Source organism: Oryctolagus cuniculus, chromosome 3 (assembly GCF_051225735.1).
Source record: "Oryctolagus cuniculus isolate XC-2025 breed Fujian yellow rabbit chromosome 3, ASM5122573v1, whole genome shotgun sequence".
Lineage (NCBI taxonomy): Eukaryota > Metazoa > Chordata > Mammalia > Lagomorpha > Leporidae > Oryctolagus > Oryctolagus cuniculus.
In genome coordinates, this window is record NC_142869.1 from 152684333 (window position 1) to 152702845 (window position 18513).

The window sequence follows — 18513 nt, forward strand, 5'->3', positions numbered from 1 at the left end:
GTTTAATATATTGAAAGATACCTCAAGATGTTTATTTCTTTTTGCAATCTCACTTGGCGTCTTTCCATCTTTGGTTTGCAGAGTTTTGTTAGCTCCAAGTTCAAGCAACTTCAAAACTACACTTTTATGTCCCTGACGTGCTGCCCATGTTAAAGCCTTTAAGTGGGAAAGGAAGATTGTTTAAAAAGACTGAGTGTATATGAGACAGGAAAAGTTTTCCACAGTTTTTATGGCACAATAAAAAAGAGAATACAGCTAATTAATGGAATGAAGCAATCTCTTCATTTCACAATATATTGTAAACAAATTTCCAAAGCTGTAATTGCAAAGCAGATTGCAGTACTCGGTGATTTTATCAGAGCAAACAGTTGTTTCATACAGTTAAATTATCTAAGGGAATCAAATTATTTATCTGCCAATCACTGAAGTGTCTTCTACAAAAAAGAATTCTTATATGTTTGCTAGAGCCCATACTTTTTGTATGTACAGCTTTTTTAGTCAGGGGAGAGGATTGAGAGCTAGATAATTTTTTTTTAATTTCAGCTTTTCTATTTTCAGTTTTTCCCACTCAACTGTGATTTTATCCCAGCCTTTCTGTAATTATTTTTTCTAAAAGACTATATAAGCCAATAAGACATTTATTATCAAGTATTATGTGTTATACATACTTGAATGTGCTAGATTTTCATATGACTGGCACTCCAGTAGGTTTGCTTACACCAGCATCACCACAAACATATGATGTGTTTTGTGGTTTTATCATTAATCTTAATGGGTCACCATCATATGTGTAGTCCTTCTTTGACTGAAACATCATTATATAGTATGAGACTGTATTTTTTCACCTTTTTAAAAATGGACACATACCCTTCTGTAATTATTCTTAAAAATTTTTGTAGATTACTGATAATATTAAAATGTTATTGGTATCTTAGAAATAAAAAGTGACATTGCAAAAGTGTTTCTCACAGTATAACCATTCTCATCCTGGATATTAACTTCTGCTCCATGAGCAACAAGCAGAGCAACAACTTGAGGGTGACCATCCCGAGCAGCATACATGATGGGAGTCATAAGTCTCCTAAAGAGGAGGAAAATACTTTTGTTAGTGTTAACACTGATGACTACTCAATTCCACGAATTTAATCATACTCAGTACTGCCAGTATTGCTCAGTATTGCTTTGAAAGCACAGGAAAAAAAATGAAAATTGTTAATAAATCAGGTGGTTTAAAAATCCAATCTCCCAGAAAATAAGTAAATGTAAAAAAGATGACAATTTAAAAGTACTTTATGCTTACACAGCACCCTCTAGTGAAGAAACATTAAAAAAATCACTAACCCACGCTTCTAAATGTAAGTTTCATTAATTGACATGTATATCAAAAAACTAGAGTACCCACACTCTGGGTATATTGACAGATAATACAAGACTCCTAGTGTCACAGGATTTGTTGAAACCAAATGTTTATTACATTTTATTTAACAGATTGCTGAAATGACAATGTGGATTTTAAAACTTTCTCTTATTTCTTCATATGTCATTATGATTCTACTTTAGTTTCAGGCTGAGTATTTTCTAGGGGTGCACAGTGGTTTCTCTCTAGTTATTCATTTCCCCAAATCAGATGATCAACCCTTCTATTCCCAGAACTTAGTCAGCTTCTTGGCCAATAGCAAAGGACAGCAGAAATATCTGATCAGTTCTATTTGGGCTGAATTTAACATCATGACCTTTTTTAAAGGATGTTTGAGATTCTGGGCCTACTCTTCTAAGTTGACCCCAAATTGTGATTTACATAAAACGAACTTTAGAAAAGAGAAAAAAATTAAATAATTGCAGAATGCTAGGTTTTGATCTCACTAAGGAAGTTTATGTTGGCTTTTCAAATTATATACACAATCTACAAACACAATGTTTCTCTATAAGGCTTGTTAACATGAGGTATCTCCTGAATCTGATCATCTCACACCAAGGTCTTTAGCACAAAAAAATTCACACATTTATCTCTTTCCTCTATTTTCTAGTAAGATTTGAATGTTTTATTTGAAGTTATATGCTAAAGTAGTTGCAGAACACTGCCTCTTCTACCTCGAATATCTCCTATTTGGTGGCTTCATTAGACAGACAATCACTACAAGGTGAGAATCAAATTTCCTGAATAATGTAAACAAACATAAAAATACAAACACAAAAAATTTACATCAATTGATAATTCAAATTCTTCACTGCATCCACAATAGTGTCTCTTGTCTACTGTACTTCCTTTCACATCTCCTTTCAATCTTCCCTACTGCAGGAAGCCACAATTAACCATATCACCCAGGACTAAGTGTAGGCATCATTCATGATTCTTTTCTATCACTCCATTTATAAGTCACCAGCTAGTACTACTGGCACTACTTTCATAATATATTCTTATCAGAACACGTCTCATCACCTCATTAGCCATGGCAGTAGTCCAAGATACCATCATCTTTCTCTGACCTGTGTGTTACTGCAATAGCATCATAACTGTTCTCCATTTTTCCACTTTTTATTTTCTTTGAAAATGCCAAGTTCTTCCGCTTTCAGACACTGTCAAGTGTTGTTCCCTCTACTTTTCCCCTGCCTGAACTTCACATTGCTCAATTCTACATCTTGCTTAAATCCATATTAAGATGAAGAAAATTAGCAAACCTCCAGTTAGACTGATCAGAATAAAAAGAGAGGACACAAACGACCAGTATCAGGAATAAGAGAGTTGACATCAGCAGATTTTAAAAGTATAAGGCAGGGATGCATGTTGTGGTGCAGTGGTTTAGGCCACTCGTTAGGATGTCTATATCCCATAGTGGAGTGCCAGTATGTGTCCTGGCTCCTCCACTTCCAATCCAGCTTCCTGCTGAGGTACCTAGGAAGGTAGTGGATGGTGGCCCAACTGCTTGGGTTTCTGCAACCCATGCGGGAAACCTGAATGGATTTCTAGGCTGCTGGCTATGGCCTGGCCCAGCCTTGGTTGTTATGTGTATTTGAGGAGTGAACCAGCAGATGGAAGATCTCTCTCTCAATTTTTCCCCTTATGCCACTCTGCCTTTTAAATAAATAAATAAATAATTTTAAAAATATAAGGAAACATTATAAACAAATTTATGCCAATAAATTTGACAATTTAGATCAAATGGACAAATTTTTCAAAAGAAACAAATTACATGGGCTCATTCAAGAATAAATAAATAACTTAAATAACTCTAGATGTATAAACAAATTGAACTGGTATTTTTAAAAAGATTTATTTATTTGAAAAAGAGTTAAAGAGAGACAGAGGCAGAGAGACAGAGGTCTTTCGTCTGCTGGTTCACTCCCCAGATAGCTGTGACGGCAGGAGCTGCGCCGATTTGAACCCAGGAGCCAGGAGCTTCTTCTGGGTGTCCCAGGTGCATGCAGGGGCCCAAGGACTTGGGCCATCTTTTACTGCTTTCCCAGGCCATTACAGGGAGCCAGATTGGAAGTGGAGAAGCTGGGTCTCAAACAAGCACCCATATGGGATTCTGGCACTGCAGGCAGTGGCTTTACCCACTACACCACAGTGCCGGATCTGAATACAACTTTTAATAAAAACTCACAGCAATGTCAAAATAGACAGGGACCTTCTTAACTTCATAATGGCATTTATGAAAAACAGCTGACATCATACTTAATAAAGAAATAGTGAATACTTTCTGCCCAAGATCAGGAATAAAATAAGGATATCTGCTCTCATCACTTCTATTTAACAATGTGCTTAAAATTCTAGTCAGTGCAATAAAACAAGGGAAAAAAAACCAGAAGAGACAGGTTTCCTGATTTAGAAAAAGCAAAATTGCATACAGCATAATCTATGTAGAACAGTTGACAGAATCTTAAAAAAAGTACTTGAACTAATAAAAAAGCTTACCAAGGTTGCCATATACAAGATCAATAATAAAAATCAAACTGCATTTCTATATACTATCAATGAATAATATGAAATAGAAATAGAAATTGATTTTCAAATAATTTATAATAGTAAATTATAAAAACAGACCTGTATTGCTATTTATTCAAAATAAACCTATCACTTGCATACACACACACACGCACACACACACACAAATTGACAGGTCTGTATATATATGACTTATAGTCATTATCTCACTTATGATTTGGATCCCAAATATGTACCCTATCCCTAGGTATTCAGATCTTAATTACCAGAAGAAATGTGGACACTACTTAAAAGCATGACTCCTGGAATCAAAATATGTGATTTCTAATTTCAGCTCTACTACTTACTAGCTGTGACACTTAGTAAACTACTATAGATGCCTCAACTTCTCCATCTATAAATTAGGGAAGATAACAGTACACAATTCAAGAAGTTGTTAGAAGAATTAATATATGTGAAAAGCTTCACATATAAATGTTATTATTCACTAACTTAAAATGCATTTATTAAGCATTCACATATGTCACATACTATTATTAGTATGTGAGGTACAGCATATACAATATACATGACCAAGTCACTGCCATAATGGAGCTTACATTCAGGTAAAATGCTGTTACTGCTGCTGTTGCTGATTCAACCAGAGAACAAATGTAGAACAAAGATGGTTGAACATGAAGACCATTTACATGAAATGGAAGTTTTATTTCTGTTGTAGTATTAGCCCATATCAATGAACTTTACAAAGATTTGAATAGTTAAGACTGCTAAAATCTTGTTTCCAGATCACAAGATATTTTCAGTTTAAAATATTTTTCTGAACAAATTATTCAGTAATAGTGACAAAATCTCTCAATTCACTTATATATTACTAAGAACTCAAATAATATTAATTTCTACACTGAGTATGACTTCTCTGTTAACAGAATTAGAGTGATCCAAAAAAGCTTACTGAATCTCAGTAAATATTTTGTGCTTATTTATAGATTACTAAAATTATAAAAAAATATTGATGTATTTGCTCTAAGAGGCAAAGTGACAGAGACAGAGAAAGTTCCTATCCTCTGGTTCACTCCCCAGTTGGGGAAGCCAGGAGCCAAGAATTCAATTTGGGCCTCCCATATGGGTGTCAGGCAACTTGAGTCATCACCTATTGCCCCCCACAGAGCACATCAGCAGGAAGCTGAAACAGGGAGCAGAGTCAGGATTTGAACCCAACCACTCTGATATGGGATACAGTTAATGGCAAGTATCATTTTAATGACTTGCTAAATGCCTATCTTAATTAGTTTTATTTTGTCATCTACATAGAATAACAGGTATTTGATTTATAACTAAGTAAAAACTAAAGTGCTTGTTAAATATTTTCAAGTAGTTACTGCTACTAGAATATTATTAAAATAAATTAAGTACAATAACATACAATATTTTGTTCTTTTGTATCCAAAGGCTACAATTATGTGTATTTCTTATGGAATATTGCAAACATGATTTATAATTATTTTTTAACTTCCCAAACTCATAAGTCAGAACTGTACAAATTTATTCAAAATGACATAGGGCGAGTACTGTGGCTCACTTGGTTAATCTTCCACCTGCAGTGCCGGCATCCCATATGGGTGCCGGGTTCTAGTCCTGGTTGCTCCTCTTCCAGCCCAGTCCTCTGTTGTGGCCTGGGAGGACAGTGGTGGATGGCCCAAGTGCTTGGGCCCCTGCACCCGCATGGAAGACCAGGAGGAAGCACCTGGCTCCTGGCTCTGGATCAGCGCAGCTCCATCCACAGTGGCCATTTAGGGGGTGAACAACGGAGGGAAGACCTTTCTCTCTGTCTCTTTCTCTCACTGTCTACAACTCTACCTGTCAAATAAATTTTTAAAAATGACATAACTTATTAATAATATGCAGACATATAATCCTGTAAAAACCTACATCATCAATATTTTATAATCTCAACACTGAGTATTAATTCAAAGAATTAAAAACCTGTTGTACTGTGCTAGGTATCTCAGTAATCACTTATAAAAAGCTTATAAAATATATATAACTTGTCATTTTACAGATAAGAAAACAGATTGAGGAGTAAGAGTTTTCTTGTTAAAGGATAAACATTTGATATATGACAGAGATATTATTTTGGCTGAGTGTTTAACTTCCAATAGTCTCCCCCCAAATTTTACTTTTCTAAACTATTCTGATATAATGAAATATAGAGTTCTCTAAATTTTTGTGTATTTAATCATGAAAGATGGGGTAGATTCCAGAGGCTAATTCCATAATATGACAGAACTAGGGACCCAAATGAAAAACAGGGCTGCAATACAATCTCAAGGAATTGGCACTCTGGCAGAATTATCAGAGGTGTCATGAAAACTGTGAATGTTTTTCATTTGCTTGAATATTATTTATTAAAATGGAAGTTTTCTGAATATGTACTGAAATTTTTCTGATATTAAACTAAAAATTGAAATTCTTCTAGACATCAATTTCTCTTGGAATTGCAGCAACTTACAGGGAAATAATTTGCTATTATAAATTTACATGGATATTAATGGTTATACTGCAAATGCTTCTTTTTTCCTAACAAATATACTAAAATAGGATGACAGCACTTCAGAGAGTCCATGGAAAAATGGAATTAAAGGATAAATTTTGTTGTAATTTTTTGAAATACATGCATTTTTTTTCATAGTATTAACTTTCCAGAAGCTTTTTGAAAACCATTATATGGCTTACTTCCTAAAAAGCTTCAAATTACTACTGTAAAATGTTACAAAAGTATTGCAATGGTTTCTAACTTCTAAGAAAAGTTATTATTTGCTGAATGTAAGAGCAAACCTCTGTAACAGTGTCTAGATTATCTAAATGATGCACTGCTTAGCTTCTAAACAACTATTATGCTATGTTCCATAAGACTGCAGGACAATTTTGAAACAGGCCTTTCAATGGTTCTACATTCATAAGAAATTGTAAAATCTGTAGTTTCTTGCCAGTTACAGTTTAATGAAATGGCAGTCATATTACCTCCTCAATGAGGTTACAAACGCTTAAATTAACAGATCTACTCAAGTGACATGTTTGCTATGTGTGCTATTGACATTTTTTTTTTTTTTTGACAGGCAGAGTGGACAGTGAGAGAGAGAGAAAGAGGGAAAGGTCTTCCTTTTCCGTTGGTTCACCCCCCACTGGCCACTGCGGCTGGCGCACCACGCTGATCTGAAGCCAGGAGCCAGGTGCTTCTCCTGGCCTCCCGTGTGGGTACAGGGCCCAAGCACTTGGGCCATCCTCCACTGCACTCCAGGGCCACAGCAGAGAGCTGGACTGGAAGAGGAGCAACGGGGACAGAATCTGGCACTCCAACCGGGACTAGAACCCAGTGTGCCGGCACTGAAGGCGGAGGATTAGCCTAGTGAGCCGTGGCGCCGGCCCAACATTGGTTTTCAATATTAATTTTCTTGGTCTTTATTTCTTACGATTTAAAGAATTCTTTCCTCTCTTCAAACCACTGCAATTTGGTTTTGCTTGCTCCTTCTCCACAATTATTTTTTAATAATTTACTTTCTAAAACATAACATTTCTGGGGGCCGGTGCTGTGGCACAGCGGGTTAATACCCTGGCCTGAAGCGCCAGCCATCCCATATGGGCACTGGTTCTAGTCCCGACTGCTCCTCTTCTGATCCAGCTCTCTGCTATGGCCTGGGAAAGCAGCAGAAGATGGCCCAAGTTCTTGGACCGCTACACCCACCTGGGAGACCCAGAATAAGCTCCTGGCTCCTGGTTTCAGATCGGCGCAGCTCAGGCTGTTGCAGCCAATTGGGGAGTGAACCATCAGATGGAAGACCTCTCTTTCTCTCTCTCCTCTCTGTGTAACTCTGACTTTCAAATAAATAAATAAATCTTTAAAAAATTACATTGCTTTAGCAACTATATATAGTTACAGAATATAGCACAGCATTTAAAACTTTTATATAATGTGTATTGATTAAACCAGGGTAACTGACATCTCTCCCTCTTTGCCACTACCTTACAATTGGAGCTACTATAAACATAAAGGTATAGGTAATTCACTTGCTGATTTCATTTCCTTTGGGTATATTTCTAGGAGTGGGATGGCTGGGTCTCATTATGACTTTGATTTTCATTTCTGTGATGGCTAGGTGTATTTTTTCATATATTTGTTGACCACTTGTATTTCCTCTTTTGAAAAATTCTTTTTCATGTCCTTTGCTTTTCTCAACTACATTAATTTTTTGTTGAGTTTTTTAGGACCCTATATATCTTGGACAGTAATCTTTCATCAGATAAATAGTTTGTAAATATTTTCTGCCATTCTTGTCAGTTTTCTCTTCATTCTGCTGTTTCCTTTGCTATGCAGACACCTCTTAGTTTGACATAATCCCATTTGTCAAGTTTTGCTCTTATCTGCTATTTTAAAAATTATTATTACCATAAAGAGAACAGGTTTCATGTACTTCATATAGTTCTGAGATAACCATATTTCCCTCCATCCCTCCCTCCTTTTTACCTTTAATTTTTATAACATAATTTTCAATTCACTTTATAATCACAGGATTAATGTACCACCAACCATAATGTTCAACCACTAAAAAGTAAAAAGGCCACTTTTCAGTTCACTTTATAATCACAGGATTAATGTACCACCAACCATAATGTTCAACCACTAAAAAGTAAAAAGGCCACTGTTCCACAGGAGTATAGACAAGGCTATAAATAATGACCAAATCATAAAATGGCAGTTTGATTCTTATATATTTTTTGTATTCTATATTAACCACCACACATCAGAGAAAACATGTATTTGTCTTTTGGGGACTGGTTTACTTTACTAATCATAATGGTCTCCAGTTGCATTTTTGTTGCAAAAGACATGATTTCATTCTTTTTATATGGCTGAGTAATATTCAATTGAGTATATATATCATATTTTCTTTATCGTAAGTCATCAATTGATGAATATCAATGTTGATTTCATGAATTAGTTACTGTGACTTGAGCTGATATAAACATGAGGGTACAAATAATTCTTTCATATACTGCTTGTGTTTTTATTTTGCTTTTGCCTACACCAATGTCTTGAAGTGTTTCCCTGATGTTTTTCTTCTAGCAATTTTGTAACTTTGGACCTTACATTTAGGTCTTTGATCCATCTTGATTTTTGCGTATAATGAGATGGGAATCTAATTTCATTTCCTTACATCTGAATATACAGTTTGCCAACACCATATATTGAAGAGATAACCCTTTCACCACTGTGTGTCCTAGGCACAGCTGGCTGTATGTATGTAACTTCTGTTTTTTTTTTTTTATTCTGTTCTATTGATCTATGTGTTGGATTTTATGCATGTACCATGTTTTAATTATCACAGTTTTAAAGTATTCTGAACTCAGATACTGTGCTGCCTCCAACTACATTTCTTTTGTTCCAAATCACTTTGGGCTATTCTGTGTCTTCTGTTATTCCATGAGTTTTAGGGTTCTTTATTATAAAAAACGTCATGGCATTTTGATAGGGATTGCATTGAAATCTGTCGAATGTTTTGGGCAGTATAAACATTTTAACCATATTAGTTTTTTCAATCCATGGACATGGAATATCTTCCCATTTGTGTGTGTGTATGTATGTGTGTGTGTGTCTTTTATTATTTCTTTCATTGATTTCATTCTTGTCATTGTAGAGATCATGGTTAACATTATTCCTAAATATCTTATTTTTTTAGATACTGTGAATGAAACTGCTTTCTTGATTTCCCTTTCAGCAAGATTTTTATGATATTAAAATGTTACCATTACTTGTATGTTGATTTTGTGTCCTAAAACTTACTGAAGTGGTTTATCAAGCTCTAATAGCTTTCTGTTGCAATGTTTAGATTTTTCTGTGTACAAACTCATGTTATCTCCTACTGTGGATATTCTGATCTCCTTTCCAATTCGAATGCCTTTTCTTTCTCTTCTCTAATTGCTCCTACATAGACTCCCACTACTATACTGAATAAGAATGATGGAAATGAACATCCTCGTCTTATACTGTATCAGAGGAAATTTTTCCTCATTTAGTGTACTTGCTACTGTTTTGTCATATAGCATTTATTATGTTTCTCTTATACCTAGTTTGTTCAGAGTTTTTATCATTCAGGAATGTTGAATCTTATCAAATGCTTTTGTTGTACCTATTGAGATAATCAAATAGTTTTTGCTCTTCATTCTGTTGATGTGAATCACTGCATTTATTGATTTTTAAATTCTGAATCATCCTTGCATCCATGGATACATCCCACTTAATCATGGTGTATGACCTTTTTGATGTACTGTTAAATTGGGCTTGGTAATATTTTGTTTAAAATTTCTGCATCTATATCCATCAAGAATTTAAAAAAAAAAAAACAAAGATTTATTTTATTTATCTGAAAGACAGAGTCACAGGAAGAGGTAGAGACAGAGAGAGAGAGGTCTTCCATTCGCTGGTTCACTCCCCAGATGGCTGCAATGGCTCAGCTGTGCCGATCTGAAGCCAGGAGCTAGGTGTTTCTTCCTGGTCTACCATGTAGGTGCAGGGACCCAAGAACTTGGGCAATCTTCCACTGCTTTCCCAGGCCACAGCAGAGAGCTGGATGGGAAGAGGAGCAGCCGGGACTAGAACTGGTGCCTATATGGGATGCTGGTGCTTCAGGCCAGGGCTTTAACCTGCTGTGTCACAGTGCTGGCCCCAAGGATGTTTGTCTATAGTGTTTTTTCATTTGTTCTGTTCTTGTTTGGTTTTGGCATCAGAGTAACGCTGGTTTCTTATGAAGAGTTTGACAGAGATCCATATTCTTTGATTTTCTGTAGTAGTTTGAGAAGTATTGGAGTTATTTATTATTAAAGTATTTTATAGAATTTAGTTGCAAATTCCTCAGTTTCTGGACTTTTGGTGGAAGATTCTGTGTTACTGCTTCAATTTTGTTACTGGTTGTTCTGCTAAGATTTTCTTTCTTCTTAATTTTGGTAAATTGTATGTGTCCAGGAATTTACCCATTTCTGAATGTTTTCTAATTTTTTGGCAAATAGCTGTTCATAGTTTCTGATGCTTTTTCTTTGGTTATCACTTGTAATGTCACCCTTTTGCTTTCAAGGTTTATGCATTTTTTTCTTTTTCTTTGTTGGGCTGGCTACAGGTCCATCTGTTTTGTTCATCCCTTAAAAACAACAACAACAACAAAAACTCATCTCTTTAAAATTTAAGCTTAAATTTCATTTATTTCTGCTCTGATCCTTATTATTTCCTGCATCCTTTTATTTTGGGGTTTGAATTTCTCATTCATATAAGTCATCATTTTTCTCACTTCTTTAAATTGTTTGTCTATTCTCTGTCATCTCAGTGATTCCTTAGAGTTATTCTTTTGACATTTTTCCTGGAATTTCACAGATCTCCTTCAATTCAGGGTTTATTTCCAAAGTATTGCATTCCTTTTGAGGTGTCATGCTTCTTCATGTTGCCTGTGTCTCTATGTTGATGTCTGCACATCTGGTTTAACACCTGCTTCTTCCTGATGGACTAGGTTTCATTGGAAAATACTTCATTTAGATGTGATGTGCAGTGTCAGCTGGGTAGTTGTTGGATTTGGGTTTAGGTGAGGCCAGAATCATCCTCCAAGTGATCTAGTCACCTATAACCAATGTTGTCAGTGTTTATGAGTGCTGCAATTGTCTAGTCTGTGGAAGTTCCTGGAGGCAGTGGTGTGACTCTGCAGTGCACATAGGCTTCCAAAGATTTGTGTTCCCAAATCCCACAGTGTTGAGTATCATTTCTACTGGGATTTGTGATGGTAGGAGTCACCCACCTGATGCTATGGACATAGAGGGGGCTGTCTCCAGGCTTGGTTAACATCAACAACCAGTCACAGAACTACAGGACACAGAAGGCACAGTCTCCAGATCCCACTGTATATGCAAAGATGACACTGGGAATGATGCCCTGGCTACCCAGAGCCCTGAGTCACGAGAGGGACTTCACCAGGTACCACAGGAGCATGTGTAAGGCTGCTGCCAGCTCTAAGCCCCAAGAAGCAGAGATAGTGCAAAACAAACAAGCATGACTCCAGGGCCCTTCTATCACTGGTTCCATGGAATTTCTGGTGTTGATGGGATGAACTAGTAACCATTAAGACTGAATTGATTCTAGCAGTGGCTGTGCTGTAGAAGCTTGGGTCTGAGTCTTGGGGAGGCAAAGGAGGACAGAACAACATGGATTCTTTTCTTGGAGCAAAGCAGTTGCTTAGGCAGCAGTTAGTTTTCCAGACTACACTGAAAGCCTACGAAGATCATGGAAATCCCCTGTAGTCAGCTAGGGCTGCTGGTCTGCATGATGATGGAGGTCAATGAGCTTTCCCACTTACCACTTCTGGGTAAACTGGAGTCATCTGTCCTGCTCAGAAGGTGGGGTAAGGTTTTCCATGGGTTTTGTTCCTCTGTGCTGGCTTTCCCAGCCTGTGCTATTTAGGCTTCTTGTAACTTCTTCACTGATGCTTCCCCTCAACCTCCTGAAAATAGTCGTTTCTTGTTCTGGTTCTTCTCTGTGGCACACATGAGTTCAGGGCTCTTCTACTGACCCATCTTGAAGCTCAATCTCTGCTTGGTGCTTCTAACATCCAACAGGTTTAGCAAAGGCCAACAGCTACCTGGATTCCTCTTTCTTTTTCTAGCACTTAGACATATATTCTATCCTCCATGCTCTTCCCCTCTCACTACATAAAAATCATGCCTGAATGATCTCACCTAGTCTCCTGACTTTGTTACCATATTGATGGCTGCAAAGTCTGTTATCACTAGCTCAGGTTTTGCTCCTGAGCTACAAATCATACCTATCATTTCTAACTGGGTGTTCTAACAGAACTCAAGATGAAAACACATCCATATCTGAAGTTATCAGCTTCCTATAATACATATTTGTTATTACCTATCTTGCTAAACAGCATCACCATCCATGCATTATCTGACCCAGAAACCTGAATTCATCTATAACTCCAGGTTGTGCCTTCAAGTCTAATAAATCAGCACTCCACTGCTGCTGCAATTATATTACATCTTAATTATTAGATTAATGGACTCCAGCTCATTAATTACAAATTTTCTTTCCTCTGGAAGTCCTATATTCATACACACTCTGATTGTTATGCCTTTTAATTCTCTTCAACAGGCTTCTTCCTAATCTACTTCTAGGAATTCATCTTAGAAGCCAACATGTTCCTAAATCTTTAGATGCCTTACCCAACCTGAGTTAGAGATTCCCCCTCTCTCTATGTCTTCACAGCATTCTGTTTACTTTATCAGTTCACCTATCATGCCAAAATGTATTTACTTATTTCCTTCATTAGACTGTATGTTCCTTGAGGACAATGACCCTGATCTTTCCATCCACCTCTTATTGCCCACAGTAACTACTGTAATGATTTATGACTTGTGATATGCTTATGTTTAAAATAGGTAGGTCATTCTCTTTACTTATTACATATCCCATGTTTATAGATTGTAATAGGGCATTTCCTTCCTTACTCATTTTACATATATTAGATCTTCCTACTGATAGACACATGTTGAAGTTCCCTGCTATAGTTGTATTTTCATCAATTTCTTGTTTTTAAGTTTAATAGACTTTGATTAATGGATTTAGCAACCATGCGGTCTTATGTGTATACATTTGGTTATCTTTTGTTTTTAAGCCAGTTTCTTTTAGTTGATAAATTCACTCCTTTCACATTTAGTATCCTGTAATACTTAACTATACTCCTTTTCTGTTTTCTTGTTTGCTATTCAGTACATTTTTCCTTTGGATATCTGATAAATCTACTTTTCCATTTTTTTTAAAAGAATTCTATTGAACATTATTTTACTTCACAGTTTCATAGTAAAATATAAGACTCTATTAGATATAAGATCTATTTCCTCTAAACAGATTTTGCTTTATTTCTTTTACCACCATACTCTAATTCTCCCCTACTTCTATTCATAATAGGATAAGACCTTTCTAAGCATTTTTAAAATTTATTATTATTTGAGAGGGGGTTGGGGAAGGGAGAGAAAGCAAGAGCATTCCATCTACTGGTTCACTTTCCAAATACCTGCAATAGCCAGATTTGGGCCAGGATGAAGCCTGGTACCAAAAACACAATCCAAGAGTAATAATATTTGAGTAACTCTTATTTCACTCTCTCTTCTTAGGTGACCCCAACTCCTACAAAAACTATAGCCCTTGGATTTTGTTGGCATAGTTTAGTACTCACCAGAATTTTATTAGTTTGTCTTGTCTGTTTCTAGAATCCTTCGCACACATATTTCACATTCCTAGACAGTCTAATACTATCCATTAAACATACATGTATCAAGGTTCATTACTTTTCACTGTTTTCTATCCTTCCTCTTCATATGGTCTCCATTCTGATTAATTTTAGTTTGGTTATTTGCTCAAGTATTTTCCTTAGATAAGGTATTTGGAAAATGTTTTGAGTTCTTGCATATCCTTGAATATCTTTCCTTCACCCTGACAAGCAAAGGATAGCCTGAGAATCAGATTTTTTATATTGGGAGCCTCTGTCTCAGTCTACAGCTATAATTTCATCTTTTTCAAGTTTTAATAGTTTCAGGTAAGAAGTCTGATGCTAATCATTTTTTTTAAAAAGATACTGGCATATAATTATATATATTGATGAGGTTCAATGGGACTCTGGTGTTTACATTATGAAATTATTAAATCAAGCTAATTAACAAATCTGTCACATCCCATAGTTATCATTTTTTGTGACGAAAATTTAAAATTATTCCTTCACTAATTTTCAGACATTTCATGTGCTATTATTTATTATAGCACCATTTTTTTTTGACAGGCAGAGTGGACAGTGAGAGAGAGAGACAGAGAGAAAAGGTCTTCCTTTTGCCGTTGGTTCACCCTCCAATGGCCGCTGCGGCCCGCGTGCTGCGGCCAGCGCACGGCGCTGATCCGACGGCAGAAGCCAGGTACTTATCCTGGTCTCCCATGGGGTGCAGGGCCCAAATACATGGGCCAACCTCCACTGCACTCCCTGGCCACAGCAGAGAGCTGGCCTGGAAGAGGGGCAATTGGGACAGAATCCGGCGCCCCGGTTGGGACTAGAACCTGGTGTGCTGACGCCGCAAGGCGGAGGATTAGCCTAGTGAGCCGCAGTGCCGGCCTATAGCACCATTTTGGACAACAGAACACTGAAGTCTATTCTTCCTAACTGATTTTTTACCCCTTGATCAGTATTTACAAACCCTGTCCTCATACTCTTCTTTTGTTCTCCTTTTTTTAAAAAAAAAAAAAAAAACAACAACTCTGTTTGGAGGTTTAATGCAAATTTCCTTTGTCCTTAGAACTTATATATTTTAACAAAAATATATGCCTAGGTGTGTTTTTTCTGTATCATCAGTTCAAACCAGAACTCAGGAATTTTTTTCAATATGCAGTTTGTTCTTCAATATAGTCTTCACATCATTTTTCGGTTCAGGAACTACTTTATCTTCCATATGTTCCTTTTTCTTCCTTTCATTAATTTTGGATTCAAATATCAAACCTTTTAAGTTCCAAGGAATCCTATTCATGTTGCATTTAGATTTCCTTTTGAAATTTTAATTTTTACTCTGGCTTGTAACTCTCAACTTCTGCAATTTTATTGCAGAAGGTAAATATTTTAATTGTCAATCCTTTCTCTAGATGCAGGGAAGTTTCTTATTCTCTGCTGCCTCTTTAGGGCTCATGTCTGGCTGTTAGAATATTTTTAATGGAAGAAATCCTTACAAATTTTGGAAAATCAAAGAAGTTTCATATACAACAAGTCTCTAGTTTAAAAGAAGACTTTAGACTCTGTCCAGAAGTATCTAATGAATTTTCTCTGCTTTCCTTCCTGAACTCTTCCAAAGTCAAGGAGAGATGACAGCTCACTTGTTCAGCTCCAAGTCTTTAGAAATCTGGACACCCATGCACAATTAGCTTCTCCAGGGTCTAGGATCTCCTAATTTCAATGTTTTTAAGAGCAGCTTCCTTCCATCTGGGCTCAGCTCTGTGCTCTCCAAAGGACTTCCCACCAATGGGGAAAGGAGATTTTTTTGCAGGGATGTGAATAAGAGCTTGAGAACTCATCAGTGTCTAGAGGCCAGAAGGTCTTAGCAGCCTGAAGCTAAGGAAAGGCAAGTAGTTTGGAGTTGAAATTAAAAAAAAAAGCAGAGAGAATGAAGCCCTGGTAGATAATTTTCCAGACCTTTGTGTGCCATTACAAAGGTCTTTGCAACCCAATTTATATGAGTCCACATTTTTATCTATTATTTTTTATTTATGTAGCTTCATATTTTTAATGTTTAAGTACATTAAGACCTGAAATTATCTGAGTGTGAGGTAGGAATGCAGTATTAATTATTCCTTCAAATAGCTATCCATATCCTGAGCACCAAAATGATGGCCCAATTTCTCCATGCTAATTTGAAATGCCACATCAATTAAATGTGGTAATTTCACATATTCATGCATTTTGTCCAAGATACTATTTTCTATATTATTTCCAGAAGGCAGCAATGCTAGGTTTCCACTATACCACAGTTATAATTACTGTGATATGGTATTTTAAATATTAGCCTGAATTCTGCAACATTATTCTTTAGCAAAACATACTGGTTTTTAAAAACTATTTAATTTGTACATATATACATTCTCTTTAGAATAGTAAAGAGAAAGCTAAATGTTCCATAATTTTGTTCCCTCCCTTCCTTACCATGGGCATTCATGGTTATAAAATGGACATCTTTCCAGATCTTAGCAAACAAAAATAACAAATTTTAAATATATAAACATGAAGAGCATATACAAACACATGAAGATTGAATAACATGCTCCTGAATGTGAACACTGGGTCATAGAAGAAATCAAAAGAGAAATCAAAAACTTCCTGGAAGTAAATGAGGATAACAGCACAACATACCAAAACTTATGGGATACAGCAAAAGAAGTGTTAAGAGGGAAGTTTATAGCAATAGGTGCCCACATCAAGAAATTGGAAAGGCACCAAATAAATGAGCTTTCAATTCATCTCAAGGATCTAGAAAAACTGCAGCAAACCAGACCCAAATCTAGTAGGAGAAGAGAAATTATTAAAATCAGAGAAGAAATCAATAGGATTGAATCCAAAAAAGCATTACAAAAAATCAGCCAAACAAGGAGCTGCTTTTTTGAAAAAATAAACAAAATTGACACCCCATTGGCCCAACTAACTAAAAAAAGAAAAGACCCAAATCAATAAAATCAGAGATGAAAAAGGAAATGTAACAACAGACACCACAGAAATAAAAAGAATCATCAGAAATTACTACAAGGACTTGTATGCCAGCAAACAGGGAAACCTATCAGAAATGGATAGATTCCTGGACACATGCAACCTACCTAAATTGAACTGGGAAGACACAGAAAACCTAAACAGACCCATAACTGAGACAGAAATTGAAACAGTAATAAAGGCCCTCCCAACAAAGAAAAGCCCAGGACTAGATGGATTCACTGCTGAATTCTACCAGACATTTAAAGAAGAACTAACTCCAATTCTTCTCAAACTATTCAGAACCATCGAAAAAGAGGCAATCCTCCCAAATTCTTTCTATGAAGCCAGTATCACCTTAATTCCTAAGCCGGAAAAAGATGCAGCACTGAAAGAGAATTACAGACCAATATCCCTGATGAACATAGATGCAAAAATCCTCAATAAAATTCTCGCCAATAGAATGCAACAACACATCAGAAAGATCATCCACCCAGACTAAGTGGGATTTATCCCTGGTATGCAGGGATGGTTCAATGTGCGCAAAACAATCAATGTGATACACCACATTAACAGACTGCAGAAGAAAAACCATATGATTATCTCAATAGACGCCAAGAAAGCATTTGATAAAATTCAACACCCTTTCATGATGAAAACTCTAAGCAAACTGGGTTTGGAAGGAACATTCCTCAATACAATCAAAGCAATCTATGAAAAACCCACAGCCAGCATCCTATTGAATGGGGAAAAGTTGGAAGCATTTCCACTGAGATCTGGTACCAGACAGGGATGCCCACTCTCACCACTGCTATTCAATATAGTTCTGGAAGTTTTAGCCAGAACTATTAGGCAAGAAAAAGAAATTAAAGGGATACAAATTGGGAAGGAAGAACTCAAACTATACCTCTTTGCAGATGATATGATTCTTTATTTAGGGGACCCAAAGAACTCTACTAAGCGACTACTGGAACTCATAGAAGAGTTTGGCAAAGTAGCAGGATACAAAATCAATGCAGAAAAATCAACAGCCTTTGTATACACAGACAATGCCATGGCTGAGGAAGAACTTCTAAGATCAATTCCATTCACAATAGCCACAAAAACAATCAAATACCTTGGAATAAACTTAACCAAGGACGTTAAAGATCTCTACGATGAGAATTACAAAATCTTAAAGAAAGAAACAGAAGAGGATACCAAAAAATGGAAAAATCTTCCATGCTCATGGATTGGAAGAATCAATTTCATCAAAATGTC

At 36.3% G+C, this 18513-nt stretch overlaps 1 protein-coding gene across 1 annotated transcript in view; it reads right to left on the reverse strand.

Moving 5' to 3' along the window:
- ASZ1 (ankyrin repeat, SAM and basic leucine zipper domain containing 1) overlaps positions 1-18513 on the reverse strand; it is a 77514-nt gene that overhangs the window by 20173 nt on the left and 38828 nt on the right. Inside the window, exons 5-6 of the mRNA NM_001171019.1 lie at positions 970-1081; positions 22-156 (exon numbers count right to left, since the gene is read on the reverse strand). Coding sequence (NP_001164490.1) covers positions 22-156; positions 970-1081 — 247 coding nt within the window. The remainder of the gene's footprint in view (positions 1-21; positions 157-969; positions 1082-18513) is intronic.